The sequence below is a fragment of the Macaca thibetana genome, chromosome 1 (genome assembly GCF_024542745.1).
Source record: "Macaca thibetana thibetana isolate TM-01 chromosome 1, ASM2454274v1, whole genome shotgun sequence".
NCBI classification, from domain to species: Eukaryota; Metazoa; Chordata; class Mammalia; order Primates; family Cercopithecidae; genus Macaca; species Macaca thibetana.
Window position 1 is genome coordinate 192,094,775 of NC_065578.1, and position 25,586 is coordinate 192,120,360.

Genomic DNA, 25,586 nt, shown 5'->3' on the forward strand with positions numbered 1-25,586 from the left:
GCATCATTTATGGATTAATGAATTAATGGATTATCACAGGAATGGGACTGGCAGACCTTTAAGAGGAATATATATATACACACGTATATTTCCTCCATTGATCTAAGTTGGAAGTGAAGGTTTAGTAAGAAATACGTAATATAATAACTGGTGGAGCCCTCTGACGACTGATGATTCTGACAGATGGTTTTATCTGCCTATGATGTCAAAATTTAAAAATTATAATTATGAAAATTTTAATTATAAAATGTAATACGTTATAAAATATAATTTTAGATTTATTCTGGTACCTCAGAAGTTTAATCTATTGGGGTAGACTATATAAGACTATAAGTCTGTATAAGCATTAGATTTTGATCACAGTTTTGGCTAAATATTTAATTTTTTAAAAGATTTAGCTAAAAAGGTGTATTTGGTACTAAACTCATTATTATTGTTGTTATTCTTTTGCTGCTAGAAGTTGAAAAGTTTGTTTCCTTGTTGAGAATATAAATAACACAAATTACTTTGTGTTAACTTTCAGTATAGACTAGGTCCTTATGCTATGTTTCTTGGGCAGGGGAGAGGAGGTCTTACCTGGATTATGTTGCACAAAACAAACAAATGAAAAATAATATAATAGCCAAACTCCCCCCTTGACCCTGCAAATAGCTTATAGAAGTAGCCTGAGAATATCATAATTATTCTGCTTAATTTGCTCTTTGTTTAGATTTAAAATACATCTTTCAAACATTGTTTAAAGGGAAAAAGGAATCATGTCAAAATGTTTCAGGAAATGATTTAAGTTAAATATAAAGAACATAGTTCTGATTTTGAAGTGTTAGTGGAACCCAAACAGAAATGATTAGTACTCTCTCAAGATTATGATATGATTCTTAAAGTGGCTATTTCAAAGCCTAGAAATAACACTGTGCTACTGACTAATGTCTACAGAGTACTGCAAAAGATGCTGAATAGAAAAGTAGATGGTGTGAAAATTTTAATTTTTAAATAGCAAAGCCGTTGTCTGGGTATTGTCAGCAACTTTCAGAAATCCTAGAGAAAATGGTGATTACGTCAATACAAGGAAAACAGCAATTAACAGAATAGGAATTGCAAAGAGCTTCAGCCAATGGAAAAAGAAGCGAGGCTTCTGAAGACTCCCGACAACTCGTGTCTGCAAGGGTTTCAACGACCGGTCCCACTGGGTCAGGATGGCATTTCTGGCTCCTGGCCACTTCCCTGGGCCCACCAGCCTAAACTGGTAGGAACTACAAGGGCCAAAATAAACTTCCATGGCCAATTTGGGATCTGTGAGAAACAGCCATGGGATGTTGGGCTTTACCCCAATGAAGGAGGAGAGTTCATCCATATAAACAATGTAATCTGTCTGTAAGGTCTCGCTTTTGCCATACCTAGAGATGGGAGAGAAAACACCACAGTGGATACCCAAACTCTGTGTAGAAACAGAACAGACAAAATGGCTCACAACTTTATATCAGTGAGAATTAACATCGATCTCTCTCTCTCTTTAAAAAAACTTCCCACACTACCCTGACATAAAACATCAATTTCTTGTGTAAGGAGAATATCATTTGTTTATCCTGTACTTTGTAGTTTTTAAAAGAACTTTCATATTGGTTTCATTTGGAAATACCCCAACACTGCAATGTAGCTGAGAAAGACATTTTTTATCCTTATTTACAAATGGATAGATTGTCTCTTGCTCAAGTGACGCTTCTATAATAGTTCATGGCCACTGAGCTAATTAGTGACAACTAGAAATGAAGCCCAGTTCTCCAGATTCATTCTCACTTTTCTGAGTCATTTTCATTAGAGGTATACCTTTGAAATATCGTCTACATCTTAGAGGATTTATGGTCTAGAGAATGGAAGCCCACATCCATGTATTCCCAAACTCTTCCAATTTCAAATCCTTTCTAGGTCTTCTTTCTATGATATATTACAGGAGGCATGGAGGGCTAAAACTGACTATGTAATGTAGATTCTCAATCCTATTATTCACTCTGTGCCTTGCACTAAAAATAACTTAATACAATGTCAGAAGCAACGTAGGTCTTCAATTAATATTTGTTGAATGGATGAATATAGCTTGTAGCTGTCATTTCAATGACGTCATTCAGGATCATTTAAGGTTAAAACAGTTCCAAGCATTCACAAATTCTCACTTTTCTATGGAAATTCTACACTCCTATTACAATAGGTACTCTTACCATTTGCGCTTTCTCTCCATTTTCTCATTAATATCATTCATCATGTCTTCCATAGAAGGCAAAGTACAAGTTCCTGAAAAAGAAGGAAAGACATGATGGTAGTTAAATGAGTCTGGCATAGGACCAGCCTACAATTTTCCCTTTTTAATAATGAGTTATGAATCACATTAACTGGTGATCATTTTCAGACAGACATCAAATTCAGTTCTAGTCTTCTCAGAACTCATATTTTTCATAAAAATTAAAAAAACATTACCTAAATAGCTTTGCTCTTAAACTGGTTACAAGGTGTTTAAACTCAATTTCATAGATATATTTTAATCTCTCAGTCATATTTTAAGAATGTTATATTTTAAATTATAGCCAGAGGTGAATTGGCATCACTTTTCCAAGATTTATGAAGAAAAAACTTCATAGACATTAATCTTGCTTTGCCAGAAAATGGAATTTCCAGAAGATAGAGAATTTGGTGAAGGGCTAAGTTTTTCTATGGAAAGCCAATAGTTCTTGAATGTGACTGAGGATATGGACTGTCCACAAGTCAGAAAGGACATAAGGGAGACCCAGGAGACTAGCCCTGGCTTGGGGCTGCCCCAGGATCCAGGTTTACATAGGTTTGCAGAGTTCCCTGAAACCCAGACCAAAACAGGCTTTGTGTCCAGAAATTCTTCATATTTAGGATGATTTCTTTGGCAGTCTTGGAATTAACTTGAAAGAGAATAAAACTCTCAGCCCAGATATGATTGCTCAAAACCTATAATGGCTTGCTTAATTTCCCATTTCTACACTTCTTACAGGGAGGGTCACTTGAACAGCTTTTGTAGATGTGGCCTGGTTCCAGGCCTTGGAACTTGTCATGCTTTTCAGGGGAAGAGAATGAAAAGAAAGAGACTGCTTTTTAGCCCACCAACTATTGCCATTGGGTTGTTGTAACTAGCCCCTCTTGTCTTGGTACTTTGGTTTTCCAAACCTAGGTTGTTCGCCTTGTCTCTCGTTTCCCTTAAGACAGCCTGTGCCTTGTACATCAATTTTCCCCATAAATTGCCTTGTTTCCTTTCTTCAGAGCCCAAGTTACAACTCTTGTCCTCAGACAGAGTGAGGGTCCCACCCTTCCTTTAATGCCAGCCTCTCTGGGTCTGAACCCTAAGTGGAACGCTGAGTGAAATTTCATGCCTTTACCTTCCTGGCTACCTGGTCATATGATCTGCATCTTCCCACAACCATATTCCAACCTGCTGCTGGGAGATGCTGCCTGCCTTTCTTGCCTGACCCCAATCAAGTTTGTTGTTTCCTTTGTAAAATATAAGGACTTAGCATTCTTATGTATTACAGACTGATCATCTACCACACTTAGCACTTTCTGCCTCTATTGATCCACTGTTTGTTCTTAGCACTTCCTGCTTCTATTGATCCACTGTTTGTCCTTATTTTGTCAGGCAAGAAATGGTAGTAGAAAAGCCATTGCCTTCCAGCAATCATATTTTCCATGACTGTGGACATTCGAAGTTGGCTAGATATTGGCTTGTAAACATATTTTCTTACGAACTTTTCAAGCAATGTAACTCTACTGAGTTTTGCAATCATAATTTTTTAAAGTTGTCATTCACTTAGTCTTAAGTGGATGCAAGCTTTGGTGGTCTCAAATCTAATGAATGATCTTGGGTAATTATCAGCTGTAAGAAGTTATAAGTCACAAAATACCTCCTCTAATAATATCTTGTACTATTGCATATAATAATCCAAACTGGTATACTTTAAATTGCTTACAGAATATAGCACCAAAGAATATAGAATTCTAAATTTTCAAAACTGAAGGGGACCCTGTAACTAGGATTATTGTTTTCACAAATATACAAAGTTATTGTCACTGGCATTCATCTTCCCAATCCATGAGCCTTTTTATTGACTTACCCTTTATTACTCGTGCTGCCCAGCGGGACTGGAGGTCAACTGTGGGAAAGGCAGCCCCAAGGGACTGGACAAAGCCAATCACTGCTATGGTTGACTTCTCAAGTAGAGGAGGAAAGACTCCTTTAAATAAAATGATCTCATTGTTTCTGTTTTTGATGATAGACTCATCAAGGAACGTGTAGGCATAACTATAGCCTGTTGCAAAGATTACACAGTCAATGCCCTCAAATGTGGTCCCATCCTCAAAAATGGCCGAAGTCTCTGTGAATTTCTTCACATTAGGCTTTACGGACACAATGCCACACAGAATGCAAGCTGGGAGCTCATCATTAAATACAGGTTCTTTCCTCAGGACTCTGTATGGAAAACAGAGATAATTATTAGAAGTGTAATGTTTCCCTCTTGTTTTATTGGTCCATATATAAATGGATAAGCAAAAAGTGGCCCAATTTTTTTTTTCTGAGCCATAGAGTATCTCCAATATGGCTGAAGAACAAAATTGATGGGAGGCAACATTGGGAAGTAAGAGAAGTTGCCGTTTGCTGGCCCCATCTCTATTTTCTGTGATCCTTCTCTTCCATGGAGCTCTTTCCAAATCCCAGAATAAAGACTTATGCCCAGTTCCCTGTTAAAGCCTGTTTCAGGAAAAACTCTGAAGTGAGGGTTCTTCAGTGTTTACATTTTTTTAATTTGCTACTTATTCAGTGGGAACTTTGATAAGATTGTTTTTTAAATTCTTGGTGTCTCGTATTTCTCATCTGGAATGTCAGTAATGTTTGTACTACCTCAGAAGTTCCCTAAATTATATAAAGAGTTTTGCACAGTCTCTAGCATGTGCATAGAGCTTGAAAATGTTAACTGCTATTCTTAATTCCGTATACTCCAAGTTGGTCATCATAATGTGGAGAAGATCAAATAGGAGGAGGAAAGTCAAAGGTGTGAAAGCTGCAGCTGGGCTCTTGAGGGATGAAGTTTGAGCCCTGTGCAGACAGAGGCACCAGTCAGGTGAAGGAGGGAGCACCCAGGAATTTAAATAAGGCCAGAGGGAGGGTGCCAGTTTGAGGTTTTGGCGACTGCAAATCTGAAAAGAAAGAGCTTTGGACTACTTTTTATTGAATAATATCTGTAGTGGGAGCAGAGAAATCTGAACTTGGGAATGAACGTGAATACAGTTGAAGGAAAGAGTGTTGTTCTTGTATGGCTGTGGGAGCTGTGAGAGAGTGCTACAGGCAAATTCCACTGGAGAACAAACTGAGTTGGACAACGAGATTGGTTGGAATCTTGGAAGAAGGCTTGACTCACTTGCACTTACTACCTGCCATGTATGTTAAACCTGTGGCCATCAGGTTTTCACCTCCACCACCACCACACTGAAACGGCTCTTGTCAAGGCCGTCAGAATCAGGCTCTCAGATCCAGTGGTCCACCCTCACTTTCACTTTTACTCAACTTAGCATTTAACACAGTTGATGGTTTTTTCTTTCTTGAAACACTGTATTCATTTTGTTTCCATGTCATCACTCTCTCTCAGTTCCTTTCCTACTTTCCTGGCTATTCTTTCTCTGTCTCCCACAGATGTCTTCTCCTCTTCTCCTCTTCTCCTCTTCCTGATTTCTGACAGTGGCATACCTCAGGACTCAGGCCTCAGATCTTTAGTCTCCTCCATTTACACACATTCAAGAGATGTCATCTAGTTTCATTTCTTCAGGAAAAATTTTCACATGACTCCAAAGTTTTAACTTCTGGTTTGAGCCTGAAAGTCAGTGTTTCCCACTGCTGGTCAACATTCTTCTACCTGAATGTCTAATAGGCATTCTAATTTTAATATGTCTAAAACTGAACTTCTGTTCCTCCTGTAGTTTTTCACATTTTAGTAGATGTCAATGTCGTCCTTTTTCAAGTGTCTTGAAAGACATTCTTACCCCCTCCTTGCTCTCTCATCCACTATCCAGTCCACAGGAAATCCTATTCGGGTCTACCTTCAAGCTATCCAGAAATCTGCCCTATTCTGACCACTCACTGCTAACAATTTTGGTCCAGACCAACATCCCCTCTTATTCAGGTTTTTGAGAGTAGCTTTTTAACTGGTCATTTCGTTTCCTTCCTTGCCCTGCCCTTACATTGAATGATGACCACAGCAGCTGATCAATCTCTGCAATGCTAACTTAGGTCTTGTCATTCATTTGCTCAGATGCCTGCTGTGGTTTCCCATTGCTTTCAGCATAAAAGCCAGAGTCCTTACAATGATCTACAAGGCCCATGCCATCCAACAATTTTTACGTCTCTGGTTTTATCTCCTGGCGCTCTCCCCTCATTCTCTTTTCTCCAGGAAGAGAAGCCCCATTGTTGTTTGTTGATCATGCCAGCTCCGCCTGTGAAGAGACAATGCCCTGGCTGTGTCCTCAGTCTGGAATATCCTTCCCCAGAGACCCTCATGACTCATTCCCTCAACTCCTTCAGAGGTTTTCTTTAAAGTCTCCTTCTCTCTGAGACATACTCTGACGACTCTGTTGGAAATTGTCCTGACAGCACTTGCCATTACCTTTATCTGCTTTGTTTTCTTCCCCAAAGCACACATCGCCATATCTTATGCTATTGTTTGTTGTCTGTTTCCCATCACTTAGAATGGAGATTCCATGAGGACAGGGATTTTTGCCTGTTTTGTTCACTGCTATATCCTCAGGGCTAAACACAGGACCTGGCATATAATAAACGTGTAATAAATGTTTGTCAAATTAATGAATTCACTTTGTTGTAAACAGCTCATAACTTGGGTTTTTCAACTCGTGTCAAAGTCATTTCTTGTTATGTTGCTGGCTTGGAGGATCTTATAGGAGAAGATGGGAAGGAGACTGAAGATGCAAGCATTGGCATGTATGTGTTTAGTGAGAGGGGTCCATTAAGGAGTGGGTAATGAAATGGAAAGGGAAAGGTAGGACAGGAAAAGTTCTCTTGCTGTGCTTAACTTTACCATTAAATGACAGGCAGTAGAGCAAGTGGCCAAGAGTGAGAGGCTCTGGAATCAGCAGATTTGGGTTTGTTTTGAATGCTGCTTCTACTTTCTAGCTGTGGGACCCTAGTAAAGTTATTAACTACACTGAAACTCAGTTATCTCATCTCTAAAATGGAGATACTAATAGAGCTCTCTTCATAGTTGTTGTAAGGATAAAACAAAATAATATATGCCAGAGCCTTAGCAGAGTCTTGCTAAATCTCTGACATGTATAAAATGCTTAAAAGAGGTTAACTTTGATTATCATTACTCCCGGGACTAATTCTTGAGGCATTATATAATTTTCCAGCTGTGTAAATATAGCAAGGATTATAAAATAGGAAATCACTCTTAATTTTTGCAGTTCTTTATCTTCTGATAGATGAGATGTGATTGCTAATATTTTTATTTGTTTTGGAGTTACAGGACATTAAGGGTTGTTGACACTGAACTAAAGGCCAGCAGGCATATCACGTTTAACTCTGCATTACCCATTTAAAGGCATCAAGCCATAGTTTTCATGCTTGAATCTTGCATTCATCTGCTTCATGTACAACCAGTCAGAGATGGCTGTCGGTAAATTGTTCTTGAGGAAGGTTCCAAATCGAGTGATAAGCACCATGTCCCAGGGATAACCATTGTCCCAGACGCGGCTCATCACCCAGGAGCCACTTCTGGAGCTGATCACGACCTTAAAAAACACCATTTCAACCATGAAATTAGTGACCATTTGTAGTGGAGATTCTGATGAGCTCCCCAGATCCTTCTTGAGGAATGGATCTATTACCCCAGCTACAGAAAGTGGTGTCAGAAGGCATCTGTCATCTGTCAGTCCTCTTTGACAGTTGTTTTGGCTGAAGAGAGGGGCCTCACCCAACATCTTCTATTCTTTCTGAGTTTCCTCCATCTAGTGACTGGTCAATGCAGGCATATAAAGGCCCAGTCCCTCACCTCAAATTGGGGCAATGCCCAAGGACTATCCCAGCTTCAAAGTAAACAGAAGCTTTCTTCCCTTCCTGCAGAAGTATTGATCCTGAGACTGCTCCCAAATAAACTTCTGAACTTGACCTCTGCATCTTAGGGTCAGCCACCCTGTCATAGTGCTGCAGGCAAATTTTCATATTTTAATCAATCCCTGCTACAGGTGACTAATAACTTAATTCTAGTCATGTTTTCCCTAGTGCTTATCTAACTCTTGCTGTCTACAAATAAGCAATTATGATCTCAAAATAGGCATTTAAAAATAAGATGCCTGCTACTATCTGGAAAGAAGGTGAGAAATTTGGAATCAGAAAGCCACACGCTCAAACATTGACTCTCCTACTTATTAATGATGTGATTTGAAAAAATTCCTTTAACTTCTCTAATCTTGTTCCCTCATTCCTAAAATGGAGAGAATCGAATTTGCCTCATCAAATTTGTGTAAGGGTTAATTTGATGTGATAAACTATGTCACACCGCTAATGTTACCTGGCAGATAGTATGTGCTCAGTAAATGTCAGTTTCCTCTCCTTCCCCTTCTGTTATGCTAATCCCTTATAGTGTAGTTTTCAGGCTTTCTTTGTCTTTTTTAAAAGCAATTTTTATATACCATATCACTTCAAGGCATTTGTTATAAGAGGAACTAGACAAATAAGAAGAGACTAAAGAAGTCTGGGCATGGTGGCTCACGCCTATAATCCCAGCACTTTGGGAGGGCCGAGGCGGGCAGATCATCTGAGGTCAGGAGTTCGAGACCAGCCTGGCCAACATAGTGAAACCCCATTTGTACTAAAAATACAAAAATTAACTGGGTGTGGGGTGTGGTGGCAGGTGCCTGTAATCCCAGCTACTCGGGCTGAGACGGGAGGATTGCTTGAACCTGGGAGATGGAGGCTGCAGTGAGCCGAGATTGTGCCACTACACTCGAGCCTGGGCAACAGAGTGAGACTCTGGGAAAAAAAAAAAAAAAAAGACTAAAGGATCAATTAATTAAATAGAGAGCCTCTGAAATTGGTCTTCCCTCTAATTTAACACATACGCAAATAATCACATATACAAATACAAATCTCTTAAAACTATGAGTTCATCATAAATTTCCTGAACCCAAGAAGCTGAAAATGATTTACCTTTATTTATGCAGAAATCTAATTATTTTATCCTGTCATTCAAGTCCTTAAAATATGTGATATAACCTGATTCCAATCTTTCTTTCCTGCAACTCAATCCTATATCTACTGTTCCCTGGATTCAGAAGCTTTGGCTTTCAGTTCTGTAACCCTTCAGTGGCTCAAACATTAATTTTCTCGATGACTTTCAAGAAGACAATTGACATTTCTGGTCCTCAGTTATCCTTTCTGCAATAAAACTACCTTCTTCCCAAAAGCAAAGGAGCTCATTTACAGGAAAGTATTTGAGTACCATAATGCATCATACAAATTGTTAGCATTAAGAACCTCCATTCGGCTGGGGGCGGTGGCTCACGCCTGTCATCCCAGCACTTTGGGAGGCCAAGGCAGGCAGATCACAAGGTCAGGAGATCGAGACCATCCTGGCTAACATGGTGAAAGCCCGTCTCTACTAAAAATACAAAAAATTAGCCAGACGTGGTGGCGGGTGCCTGTAGTCCCAGCTACTCCGGAGGCTGAGGCAGGAGAATGGCGTGAACCGGGGAGGTGGAGATTGTAGTGAGCTGAGATCGCGCCACTGCACTCCAGCCTGGGCGACAGAGTGAGTTTCCTTCTCAAAAAAGAAAGAAAAAAAGAAAACAAAAACAAAAACAAAAACAACCTCCATTACAGCAAGATGAAACTATAACCTACAATAGTCAAATATACAGCGCTCATTTTCTTGTCTTCATGCCTCTGCTCAAGGCATTTCCAATTCTAAGAACAGCCTCTGTTGCCTCTTGAGTCACATGATTTATATTTATTGTTCAAGGACTGGCTCAGTTCTACCTCCTTTGTGAAGCATCCAGTTTTGGAATCATAGCATTTAGTGCCTGAATCACTTGTTTATCCTTTATTCCAGTGACAGCTCTTATTCCAGAGCAGGGATCATGCCTGTTATGTTCACCACTCTCTTCAGCACCCAAGCCAGTGCCTGGCACATAGTAGGCTCTCAATAAGTAGTCATGAAATAAATGTATGCATGCATGCATAAATGAATGAATAAATGAGCCACTCTATATTGCTTAAATCCTGTTCAAAAGCTTTAACTTTATCACAAGCCCCAGAAGTAGGTTCTATTTTTGTCTGTTTCACCATTGAGAAAACTGCCTCAGAGAGATTGAAGGACTTGCCTGAGTCTCAGAATCATAACCTTAACCCTAAATCTGTGCTAGTTTTAGAGAAATTGATCAGAGACATTAGGCACCAAATGTCCTGAAGAAGGAGATTGTTGAATGACAGTATTACTCCTTGCTGATGTTCTGCCTTTGTCTATGAAGTGATTTAAAACCTCAGCTGTTACTTGGGGAAGCTCAGCTATGTGAAATACCACTTAGTCTTTACATCAGATACCCTTCCCTCCTCCCCAACATTTCCTATCACACCTTTCCAACGATAATAACTCTTCTGTCAGTAAAGAGAGTCGCCTGAGTACCCGGGGAGTAGTACCTGTTCTGCTGTGTGGCTGAGTTCTGTGGCAATATCACAGCCCGAATTCCCCAGGCCAACCACCAGGACACGCTTTCCTTTGAATACACCTGGTTCTTTGTAGTCCCTGCTGTGGAAGCATTTGCCTTTAAAGTGGTTTAGTCCTGAGTGAAAAGCGAGAAATATATGACAATTTGAGTCATATATTTAAACAAAGACTTTAACAGAAGCAACCTTGTGAATAGATGCAGTCACAGTAATGCGCTATTTTAACACACCAAGTGTATTAGATATAACAGAAGTATATTTTAATTTAACCTGCTTGTACCTTTAGAAAAAAGAAGACATTATCGAGATACTCATTTTTGTCGGGTACGTGGCTAGCAGCTTAAATTGTGGCCTTACCTGGAAAGGACTCTTTTGGTAGGTTGGGATAGACATGATGTCCAGAACAAACCATCACAGCATCAAAGACAGCCGATTCTCTTTTACCATCCCTCTCAGTGGTAACATCCCATTGGCCAGTAGTTGCAAAATCAGGACGTTTATTTACACTGGATACAAATGTCTAAGAGAAATACAGAAAGAAACCCCCCTTTTCTATGCTAGCAAATGGATTAGGTAGAAACAGTATGAAAAAAGAGAAAGTGGGTTAGCAAAAATATTTAACTAATTATTAAGATACATATTACAAATTTAAAATTCCCTCAGAATAAATCAAAACACTAAATGGTATCTGTCTATCTATTTGTCCCTGCATGATTTCTTGTGCATAACCAGTATTTTCTGCAGTACAAGAGTGACACCCCTTGGAGATATGGCAGTGACTTCAATTACAATTTACAAGAGGTATACGTCACGTGTACTAGAAAATCTGATGGCCAATAATGTTCTGGATCACATTCCCATATGTTCTGGTTCAGTACATCAAAGATAGCTCAAAGATAGACGTACTGAACCAGAACATATGAAAATGTGATCCAAAAAATTATTAAATTTGTTAAATTAAAATTAAAACTATTAAATTCAAATTTCTAACACGCTCCTGGGTGATGCTGATGTCACTTGGACTATAACTGAGTAGCTTTGACTAGATTATCAATAAATATTTGTTCACAGTTAAATGGCTGCCTGTTGGTGTGCTCCCTGTTTTAAAAAAATCTTTCAATTCTTCTGATTATATTGGAAAAAGAATCTCTATTTGGTATTAATTGTTCTTAAAAAGTTTATTATATACTATTTCATACATATAGAAGAATGCACACACAAACACATATGTAACACTTTTGTTAGTTATGAAATATAATGAGAACTTATGGACCCATAAGACCTAATACATCATTTGTTTAGAATAACTCTGGGATTATTTACTTAATTAGTTACGCTATTGCATATGTTAACATTTTTTTGTATGGGTTTCTGTTTGCTGCTGGTTTACAGAAATGCAATCTATTTTTATATATTGATCTTATATACCACCATCTTGCCTAACTTTTTTTGTATTGCTATGAATTCTAGTAATTCATCTATTCTTTTAGAATACATAGACAATCACATTATCTTCAGTAACTGTGTTTTACTTTCTTTTGAGTTGTCATTCATTTATTTGTCTTTACTTACTGCACTGTTTTTTTTTTTTTAACATTTAATCCTTTTTATTTTTTAGCACAGAATAATATTCTGACAAATCAAGTGAATGCAAAGATCCAAGATCCATTTTCTTGGGTAGGATTTTTATCTCCTGCATTTTCTGAATGATTTCCATTGCTTCTCCTTGCAAAGATCTTCTTTAAAACAAAGCAATCCTCTAAGTTTAAGATGAAATCTCTCAGTATTAAATGCTAATTTATTAGATGGTTGTAAAACTGCAATACCATCAACTCGCACTGTTTCTTAAATTTCTTAAGACTATTGAAAAGAAGTAATTACTATTGAAAATAGTAATTAGGAATTCTTACCTTGTTCTGAAATTTTACAGTGAATGCTTCTAATTTTTCATGCTTTAGCACAGCACCGACCAGTACCAATATAGTATGAGCAACATATGCAATTTAAAAATTTCTAAAACCGATCACGGTGGCTCACACCTATAATCCCAGCACTTTGGCAGGCCAAGGCGGGTAGATCACCTGAGATGGGGAGTTCAAGAACAGCCTAACAACATGGAGAAACCCCATCTCTACTAAAAATACAAAATTAGTCGGGCATGATGGCGCATGCCTGTATTCTCAGCTACTTGGGAGGTTGAGGCAGGAGAATCATTTGAACCTGGGAGGCGGAGGTTGCGGTGAGCCGAGATCGCACCACTGCATTCCAGCCTGGGTAGCAAGAACAAAACTCCGTCTCAAAAAAAAAAAAAAAAAATTCTAATAGTCACATTAGAAAGTGAAAAAAATGTATAATTTAAATCTGTCTGATATGTTAGCATTTCAAAATGTAATTACAATTTATTAATGAGGTATTTTACTTTCCTTTTTAATAATAAGACTTAGAAAGTTAGTGTATATTTTATACTTATTCCACATCTCAGTTTTGTGGCTAGTGGCTACTATATTGAACAGTGCAGATTTAAGATAAATTAAGATAAAGATTAAGATAATATTTGTGTATATTTTGCTGGTTCAAGACAATTCTGCTCTAAGTTTGGCAAAAGTTTTCTTTTGATTTTCTTTTTTTTCCTTTCAAGCACAAATAGCTGTTAAATTGATTTTTGAAGGATTTTTGCATTGACTTTCATGAAGGAGATTGACCTGTAATTTTCCTATTTCATATGATCTGGTCTGCCTTTGATGTAAAGGTAATAATGTCATAAAATAACTTTGGAAATCATATCTCATTTTCAAATCTCTGAAAGTTTATAAACCTTTGAAGTAATTTGTTCACTGCAAATTTGGAAGTACTCACCCATGGAACTGCTTATTTTCTTTATGGGAAGATTTTTAATTTCTAGGTCAAAAGAACTATACATCACCAAATGACAATTCAGGCTTTCTACTTATTATTGAGTGAGTTTTGAAAAGTTTTTGTTAAAAAATTGAGAAAATTTAACTCACTTAAAATATTACTTGGCAAACACTTTTATAGTATTCTCGTTATATTTTTTATTTCATCTGTATCCATTTTGTCTACCCTTTCCTTCTCAATATTATTTATTTGTGCCTTTGATTTTTTTTCCTTAAACTGCCAGCTACTTATCTATTGTTTATTTATTTTTTGAGACAGGGTCTCACTCTTGTCACCCAGGCTGGAATGCAGTGGCGTGATCTCAGCTCACTGCAACCTCTACCTCCTGAGCTCAAGCAATCCTCCCACCTCAGCCTCCTGAGTAGCTGGGACCACAGGCATGCGCCACCACATCTAGCTAATTTTTGGATTTTTTGTAGAGATGAGGTTTCTCCATGTCATCCAGGCTAGTTTCCAACTCCTGGACTCAAGCGATCTGCCTGCCTTGTCCTCCCAAAGTGCTGGGACTATAAGCATGGGCCATTGCACTTGGCCACTGTTCTTTATTTTCTTAGTCTTTTCAAATAATTAACTTTCAATTGTGTACATATGCTTCATTTTATATTTCATAAATTTCTTTTTATATCCCCTTCATTCTATGTTCTTTGAGTTTATTCTGCCTTTCTTTTACTAATTTCTTAAACTTTCTTACCTTGTTTTTAAACTTTTTTATTTTCTAATATAAGCATTTAGCATTTACATTTATAATTTTCATGAAAATATAGCTTCCTGTTTCCCACAAGTATTGATACATAGACTAAATTAACATTCAGTTATAGATATTTTTAAATTCCCATTGAAATTTCTTCTTTGACCTATATGTTGTTTAGAAAAAAAGAGTTTTTAATTTCCAAATGCACAGGTATTTTACATTTATTTCTTTGGTATTGATTTCTAAATTAGTAGTGATGTGGTCTAAGAACTATAGGTGGTCAAATTTTGTGAATTTTCCATGTATCCTTGAGAAGAAGATAATTCTCTAAACCTAGAGTTAGAGAGGCCACACTGTTAAAAACGTTGACAAATTAGTAAGGGATACTGAAAGGAACAAGTGAGAATCCAGTAGCAGACATAGACTTCTTCAGCGTTATGATAAGAGCTAAATTGTTGATAACATCTTACCTTAAATTGTATGTACTTCAGGAGGCTCTTTTCTTTGGCGAATGCAGTGAGATATTCCTGGATCTTGCTGTTGTGCATAAAGTTGGGGAAGTCATCAGGATATGGGAAGTCTGGGAAACACATCATCTCTTTGGAAGAGTTGGTAAAGACTGATTTGTAAATGCTAGCCCTGCCCTCCTCTGTATGGTCCTGTGAATGTATAGTTTCAAATGGAAGAGAATTGGTAAATGAGTATACTGATCATGGTCAGGGCTAGTTCCAAGTAATTATAGTCATCCCTTGGTATCTGTGGAGGGTTCCAGGACCTCTGTGGTTACCAAAATCTGCGATTGCTCAAGTCCCCTATATAAAATGATATAGTATTTTCATATAACCTATATACATAAACTTTGAATCATCTCTAGGTTACTTATAATACCTAATGCAATGTAAATGCTAAATGAATAGTTGTAGTGTATTTTTTATTTTTATTTTTATTTTTTATTAGTTTTTTTTGGATTTTTTTTTTATCAACAGTTGGTTGAATCTGTGGATATAGAACTTGCAAAAACAGGTGGCCAACTGTATACTTATTTGAGTCATCCTTTATTCACAGTAAATTCAGTAAGACACACATAGATTAACTTCACTTCAACAATTGATGCTAGTCATGGAAACTTATTAAATTAACTTTTCTAAGGGAAACAAATTTTAAATTTCATTATGTCCTTTAGGCCTATGCAACTAGAATCCTTTCATTCCCTTGAACTGTTTAATATGGTGACAGAGATTTTTTAAAATTCCACTTTGTGTAATTTCGGTGTGTCAACTCATGAGCACGAGCATCTGATGGTCAATTTATAAAAGCAAACAGTAACAGGAGGTTGCAACTATTGATCAGATTTGTAAACGTAAGCATTTTAAGACTTAATTTTTAAAAAATTAACCTTAGAATTTCTACAATTTATAAAATAAGGTTAACTATTTTGAATCTAACACAGAATTTATGGGCATCACATGCCTTTTGAGTACTTATGTAAGTAACAAAGTTTTAGCTTTCAATGATGTAAAAATATCTGAATTTGCTTTAACTCTAAGGAACTATAGAACCATGCTAATAAAGCCTTAAGAGATGGTGAATAAAGAAAAAGGACATTGAAGGAAGAATGATCAGCAATGAGAAGGTTAGGACATTGTGTTGTGGTTTTTTAGCCACACACTGAAACAAACTGGGAGCTTTAAAAAAACACTGAGCATTAGGTCCCACTCTCAGAGAATTCAATTTAATTGACAAAAAGTTTTAAAAGCTCTTCAGGTAATCCTAAGGTGCAGCCAAGTTTGCAGTCACAATGTAGAGTTCAACAAATAGAAGCTCATGACCAACAAGCTACAGTTACTGTGGAAGAGCTTACCATAGGACACATCTGTTACAGCTGTGAGCTCTGCAAAGCAAGCTGTTGAATGAATAAAAGGCATTAAGTTAAAAAAAAGTACTGGTAGGAGCATGATTTGGAAGAGGTGGAGCCTTGGTTTAGCTCTGTTGAAGCACCAAGGTATTCACATCTCAAGTTTCATGATGAAAGATCAGATTGTAGATCACTATGCGTAGTTGCTATTTCATAGTGGAAAGTACTGAGCACTAGAAATTTCTAATTAGAGCTTATCTAACTCAAAGTTGTCAGGGCCCCCAGAACATGAAATTTTAGTATAATATTGGAATATTACAATCACATCAAAAGCCAATGTGGCTGCAGTTTCATTATTGACAAGTAATTAATTGGCAGATTAGTTGCCATGTTCACTTCAGAAAGCAGTGTGTTCTTGAAATAGGGCATGAGTTTTCTGCTGCTCACATGGTTTGTTGACCCTGCTATAGGCAAGTGGGATGGGGAAGTGAAAGAATTTGTAGCTTTCTGTGAGTTGGGTAAGTTTAAAGAGATGATAATAAGCATAAAGAGAGAAGAAACATTAAAGGAAAAAATTGATATATAGTCTAGAAAAAAATCAGAAGTTAAAAAAGGGTGGTATGCCCAGATGAAAGCCTCTATTCATAAAACATGCAAAATTTCATATAATTTGCTGATTTATTGTTTGGGGAGCTCCTGAGAAAAGAGGACATTTTACCCAGATCCGTGGCCTAATCAGAAATGTGGCCTGTGATTAGGCCACAGATCTGGGTGAAATGTCCTCCTTCTGTGACCAAAGAAGGTGAGAGAAATATATCATTGTGGTTCTAGATCAGGGTTAGAAGTCAGAACTAGAAGGGCATAGGAAAGTGCTATAGTAAACAGCTCCAAAAGTTTCAACTATATGCACCCTTAGTGTTAGTTAAGTTTTAACCAATGTTTGGATTTCTCTGAAATTTAAAAAATGATAACGTAAAATGATGATGTTAGAAACCAAAGGTAAGGCAAATACAAAATTAACACAATTTTAAAACAATCTCTAATGTGAATACTCAGCCTATTGCTGCACACTTCTAGTGATCTGAGAAACACTGCTGTTTACTCCATCGTTTGCAATCCATACGCCCCCTCACAGTAGTAAAATAGGAAACACTGAAAAACCAAAGGTATTTGTTTCTTACGGCTGCTGTAATAAATTACTGCAAACTTAATGGCTTAAAATAATAGCAATTGATTCACAGTTCTAGAAGTCAGTAGTCGGGAATCACTATAAGTGGGCTGAAAACAAGGTGTGACAATGCCAGGTTCGTTTCAAGAGGCTCCAGGAGAGAATCCATTCCTTGCCTCTTCTGGCTTCTGGTGGATGCTGGTATTTCTTTTTTTTTTTTCAGTGGCAAGAGCCCACTTGTATGCCTTCACTCATGGCCGCTGTGGCCATCTTCAAAGATACAGCATAGCATCTTCAAATTTCTCTCTTTCTGTTGAGGTCATCACATCACCTTCTCTCTTCTCTTTGTGTTAAATCTCCCTCTGCCTCTCTCTTTTAAGGATGCATTTTTTATAGCATTTGGGGCTCACCCACATAATACAGAAAAATCTGTCCATCTTAATATTTTTAACTTAATTATATTTGCAAATATCCTTTTCTCTTTTAAGGTAAGTAAGATAACATTTACAGTTCCAGGAATTTGGATGCGATATCTTTGAGGAGGGGCATTGTTCAATCATTCAGCCTATTACAGGACATCCTCTGGTTCCCAAGGATTCACATCTATCCCATCTGTAAAATACATTAATCCAATCCAACATCCTCTAAGTCTCAACCCATAGCAGCATGAAATCAACTTTCAACTCTCATTTATATATTTTCAATTCAAAAGTCCCAAATCTATACCCAAAGGATTATAAATCATGCTGCTATAAAGACACATGCACACGTATGTTTATTGCGGCACTATTCACAATAGCAAAGACTTGGAATCAACCCAAATGTCCATCAGTGACAGACTGGATTAAGAAAATGGCACATATACACCATGGAATACTATGCAACCATAAAAAAGGATGAGTTTGTGTCCTTTGTAGGGACATAGATGCAGCTGGAAACCATCATTCTCAGCAAACTATTGCAAGAACAGAAAACCAAACACTGCATGTTCTCACTCATAGGTGGGAACTGAACAATGAGATCACCTGGACTCGGGAAGGGGAACATCACACACCGGGGCCTATCATGGGGAGCGGGGAGTGGGGAGGGATTGCATTGGGAGTTATACCTGATGTAAATGACGAGCTGATGGGTGCTGACGAGTTGATGGGTACAGCACAGCAACATGGCACAAGTATACATATGTAACAAACCTGCACAATATGCACATGTACCCTAGAACTTAAAGTATAAAAAAAAGAAAAAAAAAGTCCCAAATCTCATCATCATATAAATTATCCAAATCAGGTATAAATGAGACTCTGGGTATGGACCACGATGAGGTAAAATTTCTATCTGTGAATCTGTGAAACTAGAAAACAAGTTATCTTCTTCCAAAATACAATGGTGGGACAAGCATGGGTAACACTTATAGACATTCCCATTTAGCCAGGGAGGAAAAAGGAGGAAAGAAAAGAATCACTAATCCCAAACAATTTGAAATCCAGCAGGACAAATTCCATTAGGCTTGAAGGCTGTGGCTCAAGCCTCTGCCCTCAGGGCCTGAGGCTCTACCCTCTGGGCTATCCTTTCTTTTTCTTGAAGGGTAGCACATGTTGCAGTTCAGTTTTATCAATGTATGATGCCAGCTTCAAATTTTAAAGTCTTCCTCGAGCAGCAAGAAAGGCAAATTAGCTGTCTTTAGTTGTGTTCCTCTCAATAGCCATATCAGCAGTGTGTTCTATCTTCAGCAACATCTTGCAAAGTAAGTTTGAGTATAAGGCTTTGGTTAAGATCACTGTGTCTAAAATATGGCAGGCCAGACACGGTGGCTCATGCCTGTAATTCCAGCGCTTTGGGAGGCTGAGGTGGATGGATCACCTGAGGTCGGGAGTTCGAGACCATCCTGGCCAACATGGCGAAATCCCATCTCTACTAAAAATACAAAAATTAGTGGGTGTGGTGGTGCACACATGTAACTACTTGGGAGGCTGAGGCAGGAGAATCCCTTGATCCCAGGAGGCAGAGGTTTTAGTGAGCTGAGATTATGCCATTGCACTCCAGCCTGGGCAACAAACTCCGTTTCAAAAAAAAAAAAAAAAAAAAAAAAGACATGGTCAGCTCAACAGACCACTTGATGAAATGGCAACCAGCAATTCAGCAATTTACAAAGGAGTCAAGAATAGGATGGAGAGAAAGGCAACCTTGAATTGGGATCTTTTCTCCAACATTATCAGCTGTATGATTTTTTTTTCTTTTCTTTTTAAGCCTCAAATTCATTTGTAAAAGGAAAAAAATATACCTAGCTTATAGGATTATTATAAATATTTAATTAAATAGAAAAAGTCATGTATCATATAGAACATGCTTGATAAAATAGCCCTAAGTTTGATCACAAAGAAACGAAAATAACAACAACCAAAAAGCCCTAAGAATCACCAGTGTGTTAATCTGTAGCCCTGTCAACACATTCCAATAACATATAGTAGGCTCCACAACATTGTATAAGATGCTGGGTAGTTTCAAGAGTTTTTTGCAGTTTGCAAAGTATCTATATTAATAAGAATGATATCTCATGTCTTTATAATATTTAAAGAGCCGTTATAGACACTGTTTCATTAAATACAACTTCTTCATTGAGGTAAATGATATAATACTGATTTTGCATTTGAGGAGGAAATAGTGGTTTAAAAGGGTTATTGATCTTCCTAAATTTGCATATATACTAATGGGTTTATCAGGACAAGAAAAATAGGACTTAGGCAATAAGGCTGGAAGACTGTACTGCTTGAGTGGAGAACATAGGGAAGCCCCATTCCTGCTGCTGTTTGGCAACACATGAAGTGATTTAATGATGTCTGCTGTAGAACCCTTATTATAAATGCATGGGACAAAGGGGCATTGAAGAACTTCAAAGCAATTCTCAATTATGTAGTTTCACAAGACCAAAGTCAGCACCTGAAACTTTAAAATCCATGGTCCGACTCACTTTGGTAACCTCACCAAATGAATGGGAAAAGCCAACAACAATAAAAAATTATCTAGGAACCCATTTAACCAGAGGTGAAAGATCTCTATGGGGAAAACCACAAAACATGAATAAAAGAAATTGTAGCTGACACAAACAAATGGTAAAACATCTCCTGCTCATGGATTGGAAGGGCCAATATCATTAAAATAACCATATGCCCAAAAGACTTAATGCAATTCCTAACAAAATATCAATGTTATTTTTACAGAATTAGAACAATTCTAAAAATTCATACGGAACCAAAAAAAAAAAAAAAAAAAAAAAAAAAGCCAAATAACCTAAGCAATTCTAAGCAAAAAGAATGAAGCTGGAGGCATCATATTACCTGACTTCAAATTACAGTACAAGGCTATAGTAATTCAAATAGCATGGTACTGGTATAAAAATAGACACATAGATCAGTGGAACAGAATAGATAACTAAGAAAGAAAGCCTCATCCCTATAGCCAACTGATCTTCAGTAAAGTTGACAACAGCATTCACTGGGGAAAGGACACCCTATTCAGTAAATTGTGTTTGGAAAATGAATTGCCATATGCAGAACAAAAGTGAACCACTGTCTCTTACCATATACAAAAATTAACTCAACATAGATTAAAGACTTAAATGTAAGACCTGAAACTACAAAAATTCCAGAAAAAAACAAGTAAAACTCTTTCACCTAGGCTATGACTAAGAATTTATGACGAAGGCCTCAAAAGCAAATGTAATGAAAACAAAAATAGACAATCTAAAAATATTTTTCACATAAAAAGAAATAGTTAACAGAGTGAACAGACTACCTTCAGAATGGGAGAAAATATTTGCGAACTATGCATCTAACAAAGGACAAATATCCATAATTTATAAGGAACTCAAGCAACTCAATTTTTAAAGAAGCACAGATAACACCATTAAAAAGTGGGAAAAGGAGATAAATAAGCATTTTTCAAAAAAAGACATACCAATGGCCAATAAACATGTGAGAAAATGCTTAACATTATGAATTACAGAGAAAATGCAAATTAAAAGTAAAATACTATCTTACACCACAGCAAAATACTATCTTACACCAGTGAGAATGGCTGTTATTAAAAAGTCAAAAAGGCCAGGCACAGTGGCTTATGCCTGTAATCCCGGCACTTTGGGAGTCCGAGGCCAGAGGATTACCTGAGGTCAGGAGTTTGAGACCAGCCTGACCAACATGGTGAAACTCTGTCTCTATTAAAAATACAAAAATTAGCTGGGTGTGGTGGCGGGTGCCTGTAATCCCAGCTACTCGGGAGGCTGAGGTAGGAGAATTGTTTGAACCCAGGAGGTGGAGGTTGAGATGGTGCCACTGCACTCCAGCCTGGGAGACAGATTGAGACTCCAACTCAAAAAAAAAAAAAAAAAAAAAAAGAGAGAGTAAAAAAATAACAGATATTGGTGAGTATGTGGAGAAAAAGAAACACTGTTGGTCAGAATGTAAACTATAGAAAACAGTATGGAGATTTCTCAAAGAATTAAAAATAGATTTACCATTTGATCCAACAATGCCCCTACTAGATATCTACCCAAAGGAAAAGAAGTCGTTATATAAAAGATTCCTGCACCCATATGTTTATCACAGCACCATTCACAGTAGCAAAGAAATAGAATCAACCTTGTCCAACAAGGATGATTGAATAAAGAAAATGCGGTATATTCATACATACATGTATACATACACACAGTTACATATACATATATACGTATGTATATATGCACACACCATGGAATATTATCCAGCAATAATACAGAGTGAATTATGTCTTCTGCAGCAACATGGATGGAACTGGAGGCCATTATCTTAAGTGAAATAACTCAGAAACAGAAAGTCAGATACCACATGTCCTCTCACTTATGATTGGGAGCTACATAATGTATACACATTGACATAGAGTATGGGAATAATAGACATTGGAAACTTGAAAGGGTAGGAGAGTGGGAAGGGGTTGAGGTATGAGAAATTACTTAATAGGTACTATGTACATTATTTGGGTGATGGCTACACAAAAAGCCCAGACTTAACTACTACACATTATATCCATGTAATAAAACTGCACTTGTACCCCCTAAATCTGTAAAAAAAAGAAAAAAAAGAAAGATGTGAAAAGTTATTGTGTTTTAAACGAGCAAATAACTTAATTATAACTACATAAACCTAACTAATATTTACCATGAATTTTATGTCCAATTGGCTCTTATTAATGATCTATCAAGGGAGAATTCTGTAATGGAGAATTTCAAAGCCATTGTCTAATTTACTTCTGACTTGCAAGGAGGTTATTTTCCAACTTGTACTGTACTTAGTGGATTCCATTGTGGATCCACTGTACTTAGTGGATGACACTGTACTTAGTGGATTCCAATTCTAACAGATATGATAACTGCCATGGTAGCAGGTTTAGAAACCTGTGTGCACAGAGCATGTTCTTATACACTTCCCAACCTATTTCCCCGTCTATTACAACAACATGCTACTCACTGAAAATTTCCACAGGCCCCCAATGTCATTGCTCTTCTCAAAGCAGGTGGGCTCCAGCCCCTCTTCCAGACAGCTCCTGATGGAGGCCAAGCCACTCACGCCAGCTCCAATGATGGCCACTTTCTTCCCCATGGTCACCTGTGCAAAGGCCCAGAGAACATTTCCAGTAACAACATTGCTGAAAATTTATTCACTTATTTATCTGTTTTGATTTTACTCTTTGGCTTAATAAAAACTTACTTCTTAAGAAACACTGGCTGAGTATGGTAGCTCATGCCTGTAATCCCAGCACTTCGGGAGGCTGAGGTGGGAGGATCACTTGAGCCCAGGAGTTTGAGACCAGTCTGGGTAACAGAGTGAGACCCTGTCTCTACAAAACAAAACAAAACAAAACAAAACAAAACAAAACAAAAAATCAGCTGGATGTGGTGGTGCGCGCCTGTACTCCCAGCTACTCAGGAGGCTGAGGCAGGAGAGTTCAGGAGTTCCAGGCTGCAGTGAGCCGTGATTGTACCACTGCACTCCAGCCTGGGCGACACAGTAAGACCTTGTCTCTAGAAAACAAATTCCTTTCAGTGATCTAACTACATTTTCATTTCTCTCTAATTTCTAAAGAGAAAATTTTCTTCTGAAAAAAAAAATAAATAAACACTTTGTTTTTAGTCATCAGCTCTCCAAAAGTAAGAGACTGATGACCCAGCATACATATTTGTCTTTTTTGCTTTTGGACTTTGTAATTTACTGTCTACCGAAAAGAGTAAGCAGAAGAAATAAAAGAAGATTCACAACTAAAACACATGTAGACATATCCACCTACCCACCCACATACATATGCCTGTATTTGGGAATGAAGAAACATATATGTATATGTACACACACATAAACACACACACACACACACACACAATCTGTATCCTCTTTCTACTTTGATACAGATAATGAGGAACAAAGTCTGAAGATGTCTGTATTTCAGTGTGCCAGGTAGTCACCCCTTCTCCCCACCAACAATGTTCTTCACCTTCTCAATTAAAAAGACAAGTAAATGGTGCATACCTATAGTCCCAGCTACTCTGGGACTGTATATTCCTGTTGAGCAGGGATACCGCTTGAGCCCAAGAGTTTGAGGCTGCAGTGAGCTATGGTTGTGGCACTGCACTCTAGCCTAGGCGACAGAGTGAGACCTTCTCCCAGGGAGGAGGAGGGGGGGAAATAAAAGTCATGTTCTTACCTAAAAACAATTTTTTCCCACTATCTTCAACCTTCATTCTCCTCTAAGAAAATTACATTTCCTAACTTTTTTTTTTCTTCTGTTCCTGACACTGTCTTTAGGCTCTACCACTACTTCTTTCACTATTTTTTTTTCTTTTTAGACAAAATCACATAGCTATGCAGGGAAATAGACTTGGATGATAAAAATAATGATCCATAATTTCTAGAAACAAACTGCCTGAATTATATCATTCTCATTCTAGCCATATTTGGTATAAAACTACAGCATGCTCCTTCTTCGTTTACCCATCCCACCCTCAACCCTTTACCATATCACCCTTTTTTTTCTTTTCTCTTTTCTTTTCTTTTCATTTCATTTTTTTTTGAAACGAAGTTTCGCTCTTGTCCAGGTTGGAGTGCAATGGCACAGTCTTAGCTCACTGCAACCTCCGCCTCCCGGTTCAAGTGATTCTCCTGCCTCAGCCTCCCAAGTAGCTGGGATTACAGGCATGCACCACTACGCCTGGCTAATTTTTGTATTTTTAGTAGAGATTGGGTTTCACCATATTGGCCAGGCTGGTCTCAAACTCCTGACCTCAGGTGATCCACCCACCTTGGTCTCCTACCTTTTTAATTTTTCTACCTGTTCTTTTCTTCTCTTCTTCTGTATGTCTATGTCCTGTCCAACGTCTGGGCAGTTTGAAAGAGAAAATGTTCTAGTGAGCCCAAATATTAGGAAGATTGTTGGAAAATGGGAGGAGCTGCTCTTAAAGAGATAGTCAATTCTTGGTCCTTGAATGAGTGAGCACACACCAGCTCTGTGATGGATGGGACTCTAGGCCAGTCTCCCATAGCCACCCAGTTTCTGTTTTTCCTTTGATCATAGTAAACACAAGCTGCTGGTTATACTCTTGGACCCTTGGCCTGGGAGTCAAGCAGTTTCTCCCACGTGACTTTGCAGTTCTCTACTCCATTTCATTATGTGTTATTTCAAAGTTTACCTTTTTTTCCTTATTCCTAGTTCTTTTGTGGGTACCTCATAGTAGTCCTCCAAATACTGTAGAAACTTAGCTACTTAATTAAGATAGCGCAGTAAGGAGGATGACTTTGCTCTCTCTTTTCATGTCCTGTCTTGGAATTTTGGGGTCAAAGGCCTATATTTCTCAAACTTGTATTTACTTGTTTCTGAGTACAGTGTGTGGTCACAGAAAAGATCAAAATTCCACAAATTGATCTATTAGTACCAGGAACCAGGTAAAATTAGTACCGGGTAAAATTATGTTGGCAGTAAGACAAAATAAACTACACTTAACTCCCAGTCATGAAATATAGTAAAATTTCAAAAAAAGTTTTCCTATCGACTATATTTCGATGTCACTTAGAATTATAACATCTCACTCATTTTATCTAGTTAACCCCTTCATTAAGCGAGCGATACTTAGCATAAACTGGTATATGTCTAATTTTGAGGAATTACCCTTCATGCCTTTTGAAGACAGTACTCTTTATCT

The 25,586-nt window shown here is 37.7% G+C and overlaps 1 protein-coding gene across 3 annotated transcripts; it reads right to left on the reverse strand.

The window, feature by feature from the left end:
* Positions 1-676: 676 nt before the first annotated feature.
* FMO3 (flavin containing dimethylaniline monoxygenase 3) lies at positions 677-24,781 on the reverse strand. 3 transcript variants are annotated; one of them, XM_050783978.1, is made up of 10 exons: positions 24,702-24,768; positions 23,107-23,236; positions 22,867-23,004; positions 14,816-15,004; positions 11,096-11,258; positions 10,712-10,854; positions 7,607-7,806; positions 4,125-4,480; positions 2,214-2,286; positions 677-1,394 (listed from the first exon to the last, which is right to left on the reverse strand). In XM_050783978.1, the coding sequence occupies exons 3-10, from the start codon at positions 22,996-22,998 to the stop codon at positions 1,052-1,054; spliced, it is 1,599 nt and encodes a 532-aa protein (XP_050639935.1). In that variant the 5' UTR covers positions 22,999-23,004; positions 23,107-23,236; positions 24,702-24,768; the 3' UTR covers positions 677-1,051. The 3 variants fall into 3 exon arrangements, with proteins under 3 accessions (XP_050639935.1, XP_050639926.1, XP_050639945.1); XM_050783969.1 differs by lacking the exon at positions 23,107-23,236 and having other exon boundaries at positions 24,702-24,781; XM_050783988.1 differs by lacking the exons at positions 23,107-23,236; positions 24,702-24,768 and adding an exon at positions 16,207-16,248 and having other exon boundaries at positions 22,867-22,954.
* Positions 24,782-25,586: the final 805 nt, after the last annotated feature.